The following is an 18,345-nucleotide window of genomic DNA, read 5'->3' on the forward strand; positions in this document are numbered from 1 at the left end:
TTTAAGGCAGAACCAGGAAAAAACAGGGAGAGAAAGAGACTGCTTCTTAGCTTGTTGCTAAACTGCTTTCCAAAATGAAACTGAAAGCCCAAAGGGAAAAAACCCGATCACCTGATTGCCACAAACGAAACTGAAACCCCATCACCTGACTGCCGCAGCTTAGCTCCACCCCCAATGACATCACTGAAGCTGTAACCTGCATGATTTTTAAAAAACTTTCTTAAAGGTACACTCACATGACAACTGTGACTTTTCATTAGTATCACCTCACATCGCTCTGTATTAAACTCGATCTGCCACCTGTCTGCCCATCCCCAAGACTAACTTTATCCTGGTGCAGTCAGTTGGTGTCATCCTCACTATTTAAACCACCTCCAAGTTTGGTATCATTGGCAATTTTGTGTATTCCAATCTCCAAGTTATTACAAATATCAGAAACAAAATCAGTGATTGTTGCTTCTCCTTGGTGAAGATAATTCACAACGTGATGTTTTCTGTCCTTAAGCCACTCTGTCCAACTTGCTGCAGAAAAGGGGACTGCGCAAGATAAGAGCTCACATGATGCATGGAAAGCGGATTAGCCAACAGGAAATCGAGAATCAGGATATTGGGTCACTAACAGTCATAACCTCTCCAATCTGTCTTCATTACTGAAGTTCCTCACCCCGGAATCATTCTTATGAAACCTTTCTGCACTCTCTCCAATGCCTTCACATCCTTACAGCGCTCAGAACTGAGCACAATCTTTTTCATTCGTTCATGGGGTATGGGCGTCGCCGGCTGGGCCAGCATTTGTTGCCCATCTCTAATTGTTCTTGAACTGAGTGCCTTGTTAGGCCACTTCAGAAGGCATTTTTTACGAGTGTGATAACCCACACTAGGTCCATTGGAATCACTGATTGATTTCCCTGGGCTTGTTGAGTATGAGCTCCCTGATATGTGTCCTACCCAGCTGGAACTCATTATCTGATTGTTTTATAAGGCAGGCTCAGGACTGGGCTTGCTGAACTGTAGTCCTAGGCAGGGACTAGTGTGTGTACACACGGTAGTTGTTTTACTTTGAATCATAGAATCAGAGAATCCTTACAGTAAAGAAGGAGGCCATTTGGCCCATCGAGTCTGTACCGACCATAATCCCACTCTGGCCCCATTCTCGTAACCCCACGCATTTATCCTGTTAATCCCCCTGACGCTAGGATCAATTTAGCATGGCCAATCAACCTAACCCACACATCGTTCTGTAATAAATGATGTTTCTTTCCAGTCAGGTTTCCTGAGTCATTACAAGAGTCAATCACATTGCTGCGGGTCTGGAGTCACATGTAGACCTGACCAAGTCGGGAAGAACAGATTTATTTTCCTAAAGGACATTAGTGAACCAGACGGGTTTTTATAACAGTTCACAATAGAAACATAGAAACTAGAAGCAGGAGAAGGCCATTCGGCCCTTCGAGCCTGCTCTGCATTCATTATGATCATGGCTGATCATCAAATTCAATATCCTGATCCCCCCTTCCTCCGAAATTCCCTTGATCCCTTTGGCCCCTAGAGCTATATCTAATTTCTTCTTGAAATTAGACAATGTTTTGGCCTCAACTACATTCTGTGGTAGTGAATTCCACACAATCACTGCTCTCTGGGTGATGAAATTTCTCCTCACCTCAGTTCTAAAAGGTTTACCCCTTATCCTCAAACTATGACCCCTAGTTCTGAACTCCCCCACCATTGGGAACATTCTTTCTGAATCTACCCTGTCTAACCCTGTTAGAATTTTATAAGTTTCTATGAGATCCCCTCTCACTCTTCTAAACTCCAGTGAACATAATCCTAATTGACTTAGTTTCATATGACAGACCTGCCATCCCAGGAATCAGCCTGGTAAACCTTCGCTGTGCTCCCTCTATAGCAAGGACATCGTTCCTCAGATAAGGACACCAAAACTGCACACAATACTCCAAGTGTGGCCTCACCAATGCCGTGTACAATTGCAGCAAAAACATCCCTATCCCTATACTCAAACCCTCTCAGTATGAAGGCCAACATATCATTAGTCATGTGGATAAATGTGGATTAATTAGGGTAAACCAGCATCGAATTGTTAAAGGAAGAGTATGTTTGACTAACTGGCTGGAGGTTTTTGATGTCGTGATACAAATGTTTGATAGGGGTAATGCTGTTGACGTGGTGTACAAGTGCCACATGGGAGATTTGTGAGAAAAGTTATTTATTCTTGTCACATGTATTAACATATAGTGAAAAGTATTGTTTCTGCACGCTATACAGACAAAGCATACAATTCATAGAGAAGGAGGGCAATAGCTCATGGGATAAAGGGAACAGGAACAACACATGGATGCAAAATTGGCTGAGTGACAAGAAAGAGAGAGTCATGGCTAATGGAAGGTTTTTTGGACTAGAGGAGGGTTTGTAGAGGTGGGGTCGGTATTGGGACCCTTGCTTTTCCCGATATAGATTAATGACCTAGATCTTGGAGTGAAGGAAACAAACTTTTAAATTTTCAAGCAATACAATGTTAGGGGGGGTAATGGGGAGAAGCCGTTCTCATTGGTGAATGGGTCGAGAGCCAGGCTGAAGGTAATTGGTGAACAATGATGAGGAGAAAGTTTATTCTGGCAGCAAGTGGTTCGGTGCCCGAGTGCGATGGAGGCGGGGTTAACAGGAAAGGGGTGGGAGATTGGCGTGAGGAGAATCGCTCATTTGAAGGGCCAGCACAGACACAATGGGCCGAATAACCTCCTTCTGCACATTAACAATTCTGTAAGATCCCATTAACTTTATGTCGCTTTGTCCAAAATAAGGAGGTTCAAATCTTCTAAAGTTTCTGGACAGAGAATAACCAGAAATCCAGACTTTATCTAATTATTTATTTCACTGACATTTGCTCCCTGACCTCTAACCCGTCACATGAGAATCAGAGGCTGGCTTCCGGGTCAACGCAGGCGCAATGCGGGTCTGAGGATCGGAGCCGGATGTGATGTCACTGTGTGGGCTGGCACCTAGCGTGATTGACAGGCCTGGACGGAAGTGATGTTACAACACAGGCGGGTCCAATGCAGAGTGACAGGCCTGGACGGAAGTGATGTCAGAATGGGCGGCCCCAGGCGGAATGACAGACCTGAACGGAAGTGACATTAAAATGTGGGCGGTCCCGCTGTTGATTGGCAGGAGCTGCCGGAAGTGAGGCAGCGGTTGCTAGGCCCGATCAGGTGATGTTGTAAATAGGGGAGGCCGAGGCCCGCGCTCCTCCCGGGATCCACAATGGGCTGTTGTTACAGCAGCGAAGGCGACACCAGTGAGCAGGTGAGGGGGAGCTGGAGACCGGGGAGCTCCCACTCCCATTAATTTATTGTTGGTTATTATTAATGAACCCTAATCCTGTTCTGCAAATACAATGTTTAAATTCCCTTGAAATATCAGCTGGAGCTAAAGCTGCCCCCTTTGGGGTGAATGGTCTGTGGGGCCTGAGTGACCCCTGAACTGGGGGGTGGGTGTGAGTGACCCCTGAACTGGGGGGTGGGTGTGAGTGACCCCTGAACTGGGGGGTGGGTGTGAGTGACCCCTGAACTGGGGGGTGGGTGTGAGTGACCCCTGAACTGGGGGGTGGGTGTGAGTGACCCCTGAACTGGGGGGTGGGTGTGAGTGACCCCTGAACTGGGGGGTGGGTGTGAGTGACCCCTGAACTGGGGGGTGGGTGTGAGTGACCCCTGAACTGGGGGGTGGGTGTGAGTGACCCCTGAACTGGGGGGTGGGTGTGAGTGACCCCTGAACTGGGGGGTGGGTGTGAGTGACCCCTGAACCTGTGGGGTTTGGAGGGGGGGTTGTTGTGGAGCTGGGTGACCCCTAAACCAGGGGGTGGAGGCTGGGTGATCCATGAACTGGGAGGGGTGAGGCTGAATGACCCCAATGAAGAGTTGCAGGAGGGCGTGCCAGAAGCAGCATCCAGCACACTTCAAAATGAGGCGTCAAACTGGTGAAGCTACAACGCAGGACTAACAGAAGCCACAAGTGATAGAGTAAAACCATTCCGCAGCCAACAGATGAGATTGGAACTCCGCAGTCCTGCTACATCCAGTCATGAATGATGCTGGACAATTAAACAATTCACTGGAGGATGGGGTTTCACAAATATCCCCATCCTCAATGATGGAGGAATCCAGCACATCAGTGCAAAAGTTAAGGCTGAAGAATGTGTCATCATCTTCAGCCAGACTTGTTGAGTGGACGTTCCATCTCAGCCTCTTCCAGAGGTTCTCCAGCATCACAGACGTCCATCTCCAGCCAATTTGCTTCACTCCGTATGATATCAAAAAACATCTGAAGGCACTGGATACTGCAAAGACTATGGGCTCTGATAACATTCTGGCAATAGTACTGTAGACTTGTACTCCAGAACTTCCCACATCCCCAGCCAGGCTGTTCCAGTACAGTTGGAACACTGGTATCTTCCCAGCAATGTGAAAAATTGCCCTGGTATGTCCTGTACATAAGCAGGACAAATCCAACCTGGCCAATTACTGCCCCATCAGTCTATTCACGATCATCAGTAAAATGATGGAAAGGGTCATCAACAGCGCTATCAAGCAATAACTTGCTCAGTGATGCTCAGTTTGGGTTCTACCAGGATCACTCAGCACCTGACCTCATTACAGCCTTGGTTCAAACTGAAGGTCTGAAGTGAGAGTGGCTGCCCGTGATATCGAGACAGCATTGACTGTGTGGGGGCATCAAAGAGCCCGAGTGAGTCTGGAGTCAGTGGGAGTTGTGGTGGTGAGGGGGGGAGCTCTCCGCTGTCATTAATACCTGTCACTAATCAGGGTGGTTGCAGCTGATGGAGATCAAATATCTCAGTCCTGAGACATCATTGCAGAAGTTCATCAAGATAGTGTCCCAGGCCCAAACATCAGTTGCTTCATCAATGACTAACCTTCCATCATAAGGACAGAAGTTGCAATGTTCGCTGATGATTGCACAATGCTCAGCACCATTTGTGACTCTGAAGATACTGAAGCAGTCCATGTTAAAGCACAGCGAGACCTGGACAGTATCCAAGCTTGGACTGACAAGTGGCAAGTAACATTCAAGCCACCCAAGTGGCAGGCAATGACGATCTCCAACAAGGGAGAATCTAACCATCTCCCTTTGATGTTCAATGGCATTGCCATCACTGAATTCCCCCCACTATCAACATCCTGGGGGTTTTAAGGAACTTGCCAAAGTTCCATAGCCCCTTCCAAATCATGACTGTGCTGCCATCTGGAAAGACAAAGGCCATGGGTGCCTGGGAACACCACCACCTTTTGATTTTGATTTGATTTATTATTGTCACACGTATTAGTGTATTGTGAAAAGTATTGTTTCTTGTGCGTTACACAGACAAAGCAACCGTACATAGAGAAGGAAAGGAGTGGAGAATGTAGTGTTAGTCATAGCTAGGGTGTAGAGAAAGGTCAGCTTTGTGCGAGGTAGGTCCATTCAAATTCTGATCGCAGCAGAGAAGCTGTTCTTGAGTCGGTTGGTAAGTGATCTCAGACTTTTGTATCTTTTTCCCAATGGAAGAAGGTGGAAGAGAGAATGTCCGGGGTGCATGGGGTCCTTTATTATGCTGGCTGCTTTTGAGGCAGCAGGAAGTGTAGACAGTATCAGTGGATGGCAGTTAGTATGCGCTGGGCTTAATTCACCACCCGTTGTAGTTTCTTGTGGTCTTGAACAGAGTAGGAGCCAGACTGTGATATAACCAGAAAGAATGCTTTCTGTGGTGCATCTGTAGAAATTGGTGAGAGTCGTAGCTGACATGCCAAATTTCTTAGTCTTCTGAGAAAGTAGAGGCATTGGTGGGCTTTCTTAACTATAGTGTTGGCATGGGGGGACCAGGGCAGGTTGTTGGTGATCTGGACACCTAAAAACATGAAGCTCTCAACCATTTCTGCTTCGTCCCCATTGATGTAGACAAGGGTGTGTTCTCCACTACGCTTCCTGAAATCGATGACTATCCCCTTCATTTTGTTGACATTGAGGGAGAGATTATTGTTGCTGCACCAGTTCACCAGATTCTCTATCTCATTCCTGTACTCTGTCTCGTCATTTTTAAGATCTGACCCTCACAGTGGTGTCGTCAGCAACCTTGAAAATTGAGTTGGAGAGGCATTTGGCGCCATGGTCATGGGTGTATAAGGAGTATAGTTGGGGGCTGAGAACACAGCCTTGTGGAGCATCAGTATTGAGGATGATTGTGGAGGAGGTGTTGTTGTCTATCCTTACTGACTGCGGTCTGTGGATTAGGATCCAGTCGCAGAGGGAGGAACTGAGTGCTAGGCCACGAAGTTTGGAGATGAGTCTTATCGGAATAATGGTACTACAGGCTGAGCTGTAGTCTATGAATAGGAGTCTGACGTAGGTGTCCTTGTTATCTAGGTGTTCCAGGGTTGAGTGTAGGGCCAGGGAGATGGCGTCTTCTGTGGACCTGTTGCGGCGATAGGCGAACTGTAGTGGATTCAGGCAATCTGGTAGGCAGGAGTTCATTTGTGCCATGACTAACCTTTCGAAGCACTTCATAATGATGGATGTCAGAGCCACCAGACGATAGATTAAGGCACACTGCCTGGCTTTTCTTTGGTGCTGGCATGTTGGTTATCGTCTTGAAGCAGGTAGGGATCTCAGATTGGTGTAAAGAGAGGTTCCCCTCCAAGCCACTCACCATCCTGATGTGGAAATATATCACCACTGCTTCACTGTCGCTGGATCAAAATCCTGGAATTCCCTCCCTATTGCACAGTGAGTGCACCTACACCTGAGTGACTCAAGAAGGCAGCTCACCACCTTCTCACGGGCAATTGGGAATGGGCAATTAATGCTGGTCTCGCCAGCAAAGCCCACATTCCGTGAATAAATTAAAAAAGCAGTGGCTATGGGTGTGGCTGCTGACCCCTGACCTGGTAACATGTTTACTGTATTTTGTAATGATTTTTAGTCTCCTGTGGCATTGCTCCTGGTGCGAGTGTGGATTTCTTTACTCAGTTTAGCTGAGGGAGGATTTGTGACTCTTGGAATGTTTTTTTTAATACAGAAGACAGTGGTGAGTTCTGTCTAACAGATATTTTGAAGAGGTTAAAATTCTGAAGATCCCACTTCTCTGACTCTGGCCTTTTGAGAATCTCTGATTTTATCAGTTCCTCCATTGGCAGCCAACCCGAACCTTGAGAAATCCTTCTCGTAATCTTCAGCTTCTCTCTCCTTTAAGGTGTTTATGCAGACGTGCTCTTTCCCAGTATCGTTCCACGTGGTTTGGTATCAGGTTTTGTCCGATAATGCTCCAGGTGCTATATAAATGTAAGTTGTCAACTGTGGTTCAATGTTGTATCTCTCACGAGAATCCGACGGCAGCATTGTATTGTTCCTGGGATGTGAGCATCGCTGGCTCTCGCCGATATTTATTCCCCATCCCTAATTGCCCAAAAAGGTGGCGGTGAGCTTCCTCCTTACACCGTTAGTCTGTAGGTACACCCACAGTGCTGTTAGGGAGGGGGTTCCAGGGTTTTAACCCAGCAACGGTGAAGGAATGGCCGATATATTTCCAAGTTAGGATGGTGAGTGACTTGGAGGGGAATCTCCAGTTGATGGTGTTCCTATGTATCTGCTGCTCTTGTTTTTCTAGTTGGTAGACGTTGTGGGTTTGGAAGGTGCTGTCTAAGGAGCCTTGGTGCATTCCTGCAGTGCACCTTGTAGATGATGTACACGGCTACCACTGTGTGTTTGTGGTGGAGGAGGTGAATTGTCTGTAACTTGTGATTGTTCAGCAGTCTCACTCTTCCTCAGGTATTTGGGTAAATTTTAAACCATTTCCTACAGCGCGAGGGCCTGAACAGGCCCGTCTGTATTTGGCCATTTGGATTTTTAACAAATGAGAGGCCTGATGCTCTTGATGCAGTTCCAGTGCTTCTCCTGACTCGCTTTTAAAGGATCTCCTCTTGTCTGTGACAACCTTCCCCTTTTCCATTTGATTCTGATGCCCTGCAGTGAGGAAATCCTCCCCCTTCTTCCTTCCTTTGGTGAGGTTGAATGGCTCATTCCATGTTGCACCTTTAATGTCGAGGTTTGTAAGATTGTTAAGGACATAAACAAAGTTAATCCCGAATGTTGGTTTAAATTGGAGATTCACTAATTCACGTCAGTAATTTGAAAACGTAGAGTCCTACCTTTCAATAAATTACTTATAGGTTGCAGCCCAATCAGTCCCCAGATCCATGTTGGTATTTATACTCCATGAGCTTTCTCTCACCCTATCAGAATATCCTTTTATTCCTTTCTCACTCATGTTGATCTAACTATTACCCCCCTCACCACTCGAAATGCTTCTGTACTATTTACATCAACTGCACATGGAAGCGAGTTTCACATTCTCCCAACTCTCTCTGTAAGGACATTTCTCCTGAATTCCCGATTGGATATGTGGTATTAATGGCCTCCTAGTTTCAGTCCCATACATGCCATGTCCACTTTCATAATCTTAAAATTCCTTCCTCACTCGTCCCTCAGCCCCCTCTTTCCCAAGGAAAATACTAGGACAGTGTAATAGGTGAGAAATACTTTGTCACTATTGGGTGCTGCAGTTTTTAAAAAAGTTTATTTATTAGTGTCACAAGTAGGCTTACATTAACACTGCAATGAAGTTACTGTGAAAATCCCCTAGTTGCCACACTCCAGCGCCTGTTCGGGTAACACTGAGGGAGAATTTAGCATGGCCAATGCACCCTAACCAGCACGTCTTTCAGACTGTTTGCAGAGAATGCAGTTATTCAGGAAATAAAAAGAGAACTGAATGGCCAACTTAATCATTTTCTTGCTATCTAACTGGTTTCTGACCTGTCAGTAATGTGAGTTAAATGCAGACGAGTAACTTGAGTAAACTGGGGCTAAATGCTGAATAAATAAGCTCATTTTGTCTCTTCACAGAGCCAGTGTGTCCAGAAACTGATCTCATTCATCATGTGTCATTTCTTCAGAACAAAAATATTCCACAATTAATTTACTAAGATGAGAGATTGCATGACACCGGTTATAGTCCAACAGGTTTATTTGAAATCACAAGCTTTGAGCGCTGCTCCTTTGTCAGGTGAAGTCTCGGTGAAATTTACTGTTCCACGGTTACTAGACCAGGGTTTTGGGGTGAAATCACATATTTTGGTAAAATTAATCAGGTGGAATGCTGAAATAAATATTCGGGTTTCCGTCGTGTCTGTGAATTACTTTGTGAAATGTAGTCACTGCAGGAAACTGGCAACCAGTTTGTACACAGCAAGATCCCACTAACAGCCATGGAATTGTGACGAGATAATCTGATTGTGATATTTGTTAAGGGATAAATATTGAAGTGGACCAGTCATGCCAGGAAATCTTTTCCATCTACCTGAGGTGACAGATCGAGCTCTTATGGGGTTTAATGTCTCATTTGAAAAATGGCTCTTCTACCAAAGCAGCACTCCCTCGATACCACACTGGGAGCGTCAGTCTAGATCTTATGCTCAAGTGTCTGGAGTGGGATTTGAAGCCATGGCCTTCTGCCAGACAAGGGCACTGGGCTCTTGTGTTACAACTGATGGTACGTTTGCCATGTAAAAATTATCTTGTGTCACCATTGCTTCTTTTGCCAATTATCTTAAATATGTGCCCTCTGGTTCTCGATTCCCCCATCGATGGGAATAGTTCCACTGTATCCACTGTCCAGCCCCCTCATGATTTAGAAGACCTCTATCAAATCCTCTAAACCTTGCCTTCGCTAAGGGGAACAGGTTTTTCAATCTGTCCCTGTAACTGAAGTTCTTCATCCCTTGAATAATTCTCAGTCATAGTCTCTTCAGCTCCCTCTCTGATGCCTTCATGACCTCACTTAAACCTGGTGCTCAGAATTGGGCACAATGCTCCAGTTGAGGCCAAACCATTGATTTGTAAAGCTTCTTCATCATGTCATTGCTTTCTGCTCTCTCTGTTCGTAAAACCCAGGGCCCCCTATGCCTTTTAGCCACTTTCTCAACTCATCTTGCCAACCTTCAGCTATTTGTGCACAAAAACCTCCAGGTCCCTCTACTCCTGCTTCCCCTTTAGAATTTCCTCTATTATTTTATATTGGCTGTGTTCTTTGTACCAAAAATGTATCTCTCAAATTCTTCTGCTCCGTGCCTGCCCATTCCATCTACCTATCTATGTTCTCTTGCTCTCACTGTTCATGATATTTCCAAATTTTGTGATTTGCAATATTTGAAATTGTGTTCAATGCGCTCAAGTCTAGGTCATCGATACAAATGAAGAAAACCAGTGATCTAACACTGACCCTGGGAACTCCTTCAGTCTAAAAATCAGCCATTCACCATTACCCTCTCTCCTGTCACTCAGCCAACTTTATCTATGCTGTCACTATGCCTTGTATTCTATCGGCTTCAACTTTGCAAGCAAGCCTATGATGTGACACCTTATCAAATCCTTGTGGAAGGCCTCCAAGACATCAGCCCTCTATGTAGCCTCATTCAAACTCAATCAAGTTAAACACAAAATCAAAACAAAAAATGCAGAAAAACTCAGCATCTGTGGAAAGAAACAGAGTTAACATTCAAATCAATGACCTTTCGTCAGACCCAAACACATTTTGAGAGAGACTGCGAGGCTCTAGAGAAAATTATCATAAGGAGTGACAAGGTATCGGAGGTACTGGCAGGATTAAAAGTGGACAAATCTCCAGGTCCGGATGAATTGTGTCCCAGGTTGTTGTGAGAGGCGAGGGAGGAAATTGCAGGGGCTCTGACCCAAATTTTTAATCCCTTCCTGGCCACCGGGGAGGTGCCAGAGGACTGGAGAACAGCTAATGTGGTCCCACTATTTAAGAAAGGTTGTAGAAACAAGCCAGGGAACTACAGGCCAGTGAGTCTCACGTCTGTGGTTGGGAAACTACTGGAAAAGATTCTGAAGCAGAGAATCTGTCTCTATTTGGAGATGTGGAGATATTCCCACTCACCTGAAGAAGGGGCTTGGAGCTCCGAAAGCTTGTGTGGCTTTTGCTACCAAATAAACCTGTTGGACTTTAACCTGGTGTTGTTAAACTTCTTACTCTATTTGGAGAGCCAAGGTTTGATCAGAGGTAGTCAACATGGTTTTGTCAGAGGGAGGTCATGCCTAATAAATTTGATTGAATTTTTTGAGTGTGTAATTTGATTTGATTTATTATTGTCACATGTATTAGTATACAGTGAAAAGTATTGTTTCTTGCGCGTGAGACAGACAAAACATACTGTTCATAGGGAAGGAAAGGAGAGAGTGCAGAATGTAGTGTTACAGTCATAGCTAGGGTGTAGAGAAAGATCAACTTAATGCAAGGTAGGTCCATTCAAAAGTCTGACAGCAGCAGGGAAGGAGCTGTTCTTGAGTCGGTTGGTACGTGACCTCAGACTTTTGTATCTTTTTCCCGATGGAAGAAGGGGGAAGAGAGAATGTCTGGGGTGCGTGGGGTCCTTAATTATACTGGCTGCTTTGCTGAGGCAGCGGGAAGTGTAGACCGAGTCAATGGATGGGAGGCATGTTTGCATGATGGATTGGGCTACATTCATGACCTTTTGTCGTTGCTTGCGGTCCTGGGCCGAGCAGGAGCCATACCAAGCTCTGATACAACCAGAAAGAATGCTTTCTATGGTCAAGTGTGTGGATGAGGGTAGTGCGGTTGATGTAGTTTACATGGATTTCAGCAAGACCTTTGACAAAGTCCCACATGGGAGACTTATTAAGAAGGCTAATGCACATGGGGTACAGGGTGATCTGATGAGGTGGATTCATAATTGGCCTAACGGTAGGAGACAGAGGGTGGTGACAGATGGCTGCTTTACTGACTGGAGACCAGTGACCAGTGGCGTACCACAGGGGTCCATGCTGGGCCCCCTATTGTTCGTCATTTATATAAATGACACAAATGACTATGTGGGGGTAAGATTAGTAAGTTTGTCGATGACAAAGGTTGGCCGGGTGGTTAACCATAAGGTTGTGTCTTGGGCTACAGGAAGATATAGACGGAATGGTCAAATGGGCAGATAAGTGGCAGATGAAATTTAACCCTGAAAAGTGAGAGGTGATACACTTTGGAAGGAGTAATTTGGAAGTATACTATGAAAGGTCTGACACCGGGAAGTTCCAAATAACAAAGGGACCTTGGCGTGTTTGTCCATAGATCTCTGAAGGCATAAAGGCAGGTACACAGGGACCAAGTGTAGTGTGCCAAAATTCACCGATGGCACTGAGATGAGTGGCAAAGCGAAGTGTGCAGAGGATGCTGAAAGTCTGCAAAGGGATATAGATAATCTAAGTGAGTGGGCGAGGGTCTGGCAGATGGAGTACAATGTTGGTAAATGTGAGGTCATCCATTTTGGTTGGAATAACAGCAAAATGGACTATTTAAATTGTAAAAAATTGCAGCATGCTGCTGTGCAGAGGGACCTGGGTGTCCTTGTGTAGGAATCTCAAGGAGTTGGTTTGCAGGTGCAGCAGATAATTAAGAAAGCAAATTGAATTTTGTCCTTTGTTGCTAGAGGGATGGAGTTTAAAAACAGCGAGGTTATGTTGCAGCTGTATAAGGTGCTGGTGAGGCCACATCTGGAGTACTGTGTACAGTTTTGGCCTCCTTACTTGAGAAAGGATATACTGGCACTGGAGAGGCTACAGAGGAGATTCACTCGGTTGATTCTGGAATTGAGAGGGTTGGCTTATGAGGAGAGACTGAGTAAACTGGGACTATAGTCATTGGAATTCAGAAGAATGAGGCCAGATCTTATAGAAACGTATAAGATTATGAAGGGAATAGATAAGATAGAAGCAGGGAAGTTGTTTCCACTGGTGGGTGAAATTAGAACTAGGGGACATAGCCTCAAAATAAGGGGGAGCAGATTTAGGACTGAGTTGAGGAGGAACTTCTTCACACAAAGGGTTGTGAATCTGTGGAATTCCCTGCCCAGTGAAGCAGTTGAGGCTACCTCATTGTATGTTTTTAAGGCAAGGATAGATAAATTTTTGAACAGTAAAGGAATTAAGGGTTATGGTGAGTGGGCGGGCTTTTGCTACCAAATAAACCTGTTGGACTTTAACCTGGTGGTGTTAAACTTCTTGGTGTGTTTACCCCAGTCCAATGCCGGCATCCCCACATCATAGATTACAAAAGCAGGGAAGTCATGATGGAGTTGTATAGAACTTTGATGAGGCCACAGCTGGAGTACTGTGTGCAGTTCTGGTCACCACATTATAGGAAGGACATGAATGCACTGGAGGGGGCGCAGAGGAGACTCACCAGGATGCTGCCGGGGATGGAATATTTAAGTTATGAAGAGAGGTTGGATAGGCTTGAATTGTTTTCATTGGAGCAGAGAAGACTGAGGGGCGACCTGATCGAGGTGTTCAAGATTGAGGGGCGTGGATAGGGAGCAGCTGTTCCCCTTAGTTAAAGGATCAGTTGCAAGGGGACACAAGTTAAAAGTGAGGGGTGGGAGGTTTAGGGGCAATTTGAGGAAAAACATTTTTTCTCCGAGGGTGGTGACAGTCTGGAATGCGCTGCCTGGGGGGGGGGGGGGTGTTGGAGGTGGGATGCCTCTCGTCCTTTAAAAAGTACCTGGATGAGTACTTGGCACATTATAGCATTCCAGGCTATGGGCCAAGCGCTGGCAAGTGGGATTAGGTGGGCAGGTCAGGGCATTTCAAGCGTCGGTGCAGACTCGATGGGCTGAAGGGCCTCTTCTGCACTGTAGTAATCTGTGATTTTCTTTTACTGGTCCATGCCAATTCTCTCTGGCTAATCCACACTGGTCAAAGTGACTGTTAATTGTGTCCCAGATTATCATTCCCCCCACAGAGTTTGAACTGACTGGCCTTTAGTCAGTCAGAGTTTTTCCTTTTTTCTTCTCGAATTCTCCAGACCTCTGACATTGTCCCTGTTCCTAAGGAGGATTTGAAGGTTATGGCCGGTGTCTCCACAATTTCTACCCTTACTTTTCCCAATCACTTTTGACATATCTGGTCCTGGAGAATTTTAGCACAGCCAACCTTTCTCATACTTCCCCTTTATCCATTTTTAGCCCATCTCGTGTCAATGATTTTCGCAATGACTTTGACTGTTTTTTTACCTTGGTGAAGACAGATGCAAAGTACCCCAACCATGTCCTTTACCTCCATGGGTAGGTCTGCCTTTTGCTTGCCAAATGGCCCCACCCCTCCTCTCACTGTTTCTTTGCTGACAGAAGATTTTTACATTCCCTTTGATATTTTCTACCAGTTTCACGTTCTGTCTGCCCCCTCTTATTTCCGATTTCACTTCCCCGTCTGAATTTTCTATCGACAGCCTGGTTTGAAAGTGAACATGAATTGAAGCTCCCGTTATTGACAATCCGGCAGGATTTTGGGCGGGGGATGGAAATATGTGTCGTAGTTTTGAATTTCTTGGAAGATGCGTTAGCGCGCCAGACAGTGAACATAAATCCCCACTCGCAGCAGGAGGCAGGTGTTGGGGGATGTGCTTGGGGCTTGAGACAACTGGTGTAAATGCGGAGGAGATACAGTTATCATTTCAGATGAGGAAGAATGAGTTGTCAATGGTTTTTTTTTAGAAAATTTGGTTCACATTTTCCCCCAAACTGGGAAGTACTCTGTACTCGGTTTGTTTCCAGTGTTACTGTTTCGCCATTCGCTCTCTGCTGTTAAACTCCTGTTTTGTTTGTTTTGAGATTGTTGATTATTGTTTTCATTGGTGGGACACGGGCGTCACTGGCTGGGCCAGCATTTATTGCCAGTCCCTCGTTACGTGAGGGCAGTTGAGAGTCAACCACATTGCTGTGGCTCTGGAGTCACATGTAGGCCAGACTGGGTAAGGACGGCAGATTTCCTTCCCTAAAGGACATTAGTGACCCAGATGGGTTTTTCTGACAATCGACAATGGTTTCATGGTCATCAGTAGATTCTTAATTCCAGATTTTAAAAAATTGAATTCAGATTCCACCATCTGTCATGGCGGGATTCGAACCCGGGTCCCCAGAACGTTAGCTGAGTTTCTGGATTGATAGCCTTATGGTATTATCATTAGACTATCGCCTCCCTGTCTGTTGTAAGGTGATTCTTCAATTGGTAATTATAACTGGACTCGTAATCCAGAGACTGGGATTAATGCTCTGGGAACAGGTTCAGATCTCACCACACCAGCTGGTGATATTTAAATTCAATTAAAAAATCTGGGTTTGAAAATTCGTATCGGTAATGGTGACAAAGAAATGATTCTTGAATAGAAGTGATTCACTGCCGTCCTTACCTGGTCTGGCCTACACGAGACTCCAGAGCCACAGCAATGTAGGTGACTATAAAATGGCCGATCAAGACATTCGTACAAAAGCAAAACACTGCAGATGCTGGAAATCCGAAATAAAAACAAAATGCTGGAAATACTCCGCAGCTCAGTTCGCATCTGTGGAGGGAAAAGCCTAGTTCAAGTTCAGGTTGATGATCCTTTGCCAGAACCTGCTGCATGTTTCCAGCATTTTCTGTTTGTATTTCAACAAGTCACTTGGTTGTGTTCAAGAAAGCAACTCTGTGTTGCCACTTTCTTGTCCATCCCTAATTGCCCTTGAGAAGGTGATGGTGAGCTGCTGCCTTGAGCCACTGCAGCCTCTGAGGTGTAGGTACACCTACAGCGCTGTTGGGGAGGGAGTTCCAGGATTTTGATCCCGCGACAGTGAAGGAACATTCTATATTTCCACGTCAGGATGGTGAGTGGCTTGGAGGAGAACTTCCAGGTGGTAATCATAGAATCCCCACAGTGCAGAAGAAGGCCATTCGGCCCATTGAGTCTGCACCACCTCTTACCCAGGCTTGCCCTGCAACCCCGCTAACTTCAATAATCTATATATCTTGGACCATGTTAAATTGCCCTTTAGTGTCCCATTACCTGTAGGAGGAAACTGAAGCACCCGGAGGAAACCCATGCAGACACGGAGAGAACGTGCAAACTCCCCCCCCCCCCCCCCCCAAGCCGGAATTGAACCCAGGTCCCTGGCGCTGAGGCAGCAGTGCTAACCACTGTGCCACCGGACCGTCCATGATGTTCGCATGTGTCTGCTGTCCTTGTCGATGATAGTGGCCATGGGTTTGGAAGGTGCTGCCGAAGGAGCCTTGGTGGGCTTCTGCACACGGCTGTCACTGAGCTTCATTACTGAAGGCAGTGGATGTTTGTGGCTGGGTTGCTGGTCAAGCTTTGTCCTGGATGGTTTCGAGCTTGTTCAGTGTTGCTGCAACTGCACTCACCCAGGCGAGTGGAGATTATTCTATCACACAACCTGACTTGTACCTTGTAGATTTTGGTGTCAGGAGGTGAGTTACTTCATAGAGTCATAGAATCTACAGTGCAGAAGGAGGCCATTTGGCCCATCGAGTCTGCACCGACAACAGTCCCACCCAGGTCCTGTCCTATCCCCATAACCCCACATATTTACCTTCCTAATCCCACGACACGAAGGGGCAATTTAGCATGGCCAATCAACCTAACCTACACATTGTTGGAGCGTGGGAGGAAACCGGAGCCCCTGGAGAAAACCCACGCAAACACCGGGAGAACGTCCAAACTCCACACAGTCACCTGAGCCGGGAATCGAACCCAGGTTCCTGGCGCTGAGCGGCAGCAGCGCTAACTACTGTGCCACCGTTGCTGCAAGTTCCAAGCCACGGCTTGCTCTGGTAGCCACAGTATGGTGTTTCTGGTAAATGGTAACCCCCAGAATGTTGAGAGTGGGGAATTTCAGCGATGGTAATGCCATTGAATGTTACAGGGTGATGGTTGGATTCTCTCTTGTTGGAGATGGTCATTGCCTGGCTTTAATGTTACTTGTCACCTGTCAGAACAACCCTGGATATTGTCCGGTGGGGGGGGGGGGGGGGGGGTGAAATGGGCAATAAATGCTGCCACATCTCTGGAATGAATAAAAGAAATCAGAGGGTGGACTAGGTTTATAGATTTTTGTGTTTTTTTTTGTGCCCAACCACGTCCTCCTCAGTCTCTGGCTTGTTTACCCAGTTACTGGATCCTGAGAGATCGTTTGTTAAACCGGGGCTCCTTTGAGTCAGTACAGTCCCACTCATTGAGCCAGGGGTTGTGTGGTGTGTGGGACTCGCCTCCTAAATTAGAGGGTTAGGATTTCAAGACCCACTGCAGAGCCTTGAGCCCCATTGCCTTGGCTGTTGCTCTGGAGCTATTATTGAAAGAGTGCTGCACTGTTGAAGGTGCCAATGTTTTGAGTGCAGACACAAAGTTTCCAAGGCGTACAGCATGCTGGCCTCCATCGGTCGGGGCGTTGTGTATAGGAGTTGGAAAATCATGTTGCAGCTGTGTAAGACTATGGTTAGGCCGCGTTTGGAGTATTGTGTACAATTCTGGTCGCCACACTACTGGAAGAATGTTGATGCATTGGAAAGGGTGCAGAAGAGATTTACCAGGATGTTGCCTGGTTTGGAGGATATGGACTATGAAGAAAGGTTGAACAAACCTGGATTATTTTCACTCGAGCGTCATCGGATGAGGGGGGACCTGAGAGGGGCTCACAAGATTATGACAGGCTTGGATAGAGTGGAGAGTCAGAGTCTTTTTCCCAGGGTCGAAGCGTCAATTACTCGGGAACATAGGTTGAGAGTGAGAGGGGGAAAGTTTAAAAGAGATGCAAGGGGCAAGTTTTTCACACGGAGGGTGGTGAATGTCTGGAACGCGCTGCCAGAGGAGGTGGTGGAAGCAGATTCTATAACAATGTTCAAGAGGCATCTGGGTAGATCCATGAATAGGCAGCGAATAGAGGGATGTGGACCATGTAGAGGCAAGGAAATATTGGATTAGAGAGGCATCTGTGTCAGCACAGACTTGGTGGGCCGAAGGGCCTGTTCCTGTGCTGTACTGTTCTTTGTTCAACTGACTTTTGGCCTCAACAGCATCATGGGGGGAGAGAGCTTCCACCCTCTTTGTGTGGCATCACCCCTGAACAGCTTGGTTCTAATGCCAAGCTTTTGCTCCCTTGTGCTGGACTCACCTGAGAAAAGTGGGTTGACAGAGAGAAACGATCAAATTCTTCAATCTTAAACATCTCTGTCGGGTCGTCACTTAATTTTCAATACTTGGGTAACCCGTCCTCCTTAACCATTTTAGCCCCAAGAAGAACGATTGTGTGGGTGAGGTGGAGGTTATTAGGAAGCATTAGTGACAGATTTTTATCCTTTTGGGAGAAGTGGGCATCGCTGGCAAGGCCAGAGTTTGTTGCTCGTCCCTAATTGTCCTTCAACTGA

The 18,345-nt window shown here is 46.2% G+C and overlaps 1 protein-coding gene across 1 annotated transcript in view; it reads left to right on the forward strand.

The window, feature by feature from the left end:
* Window positions 1-3,120: 3,120 nt before the first annotated feature.
* Window positions 3,121-18,345, forward strand: part of lamtor1 (late endosomal/lysosomal adaptor, MAPK and MTOR activator 1) — a 29,698-nt gene continuing 14,473 nt past the window's right edge. Inside the window, exon 1 of the mRNA XM_078222617.1 lies at window positions 3,121-3,321. Coding sequence (XP_078078743.1) covers window positions 3,280-3,321 — 42 coding nt within the window. The 5' untranslated portion in view covers window positions 3,121-3,279. The remainder of the gene's footprint in view (window positions 3,322-18,345) is intronic.

The sequence above is a fragment of the Mustelus asterias genome, chromosome 10, assembly GCF_964213995.1.
Source record: "Mustelus asterias chromosome 10, sMusAst1.hap1.1, whole genome shotgun sequence".
Lineage (NCBI taxonomy): Eukaryota > Metazoa > Chordata > Chondrichthyes > Carcharhiniformes > Triakidae > Mustelus > Mustelus asterias.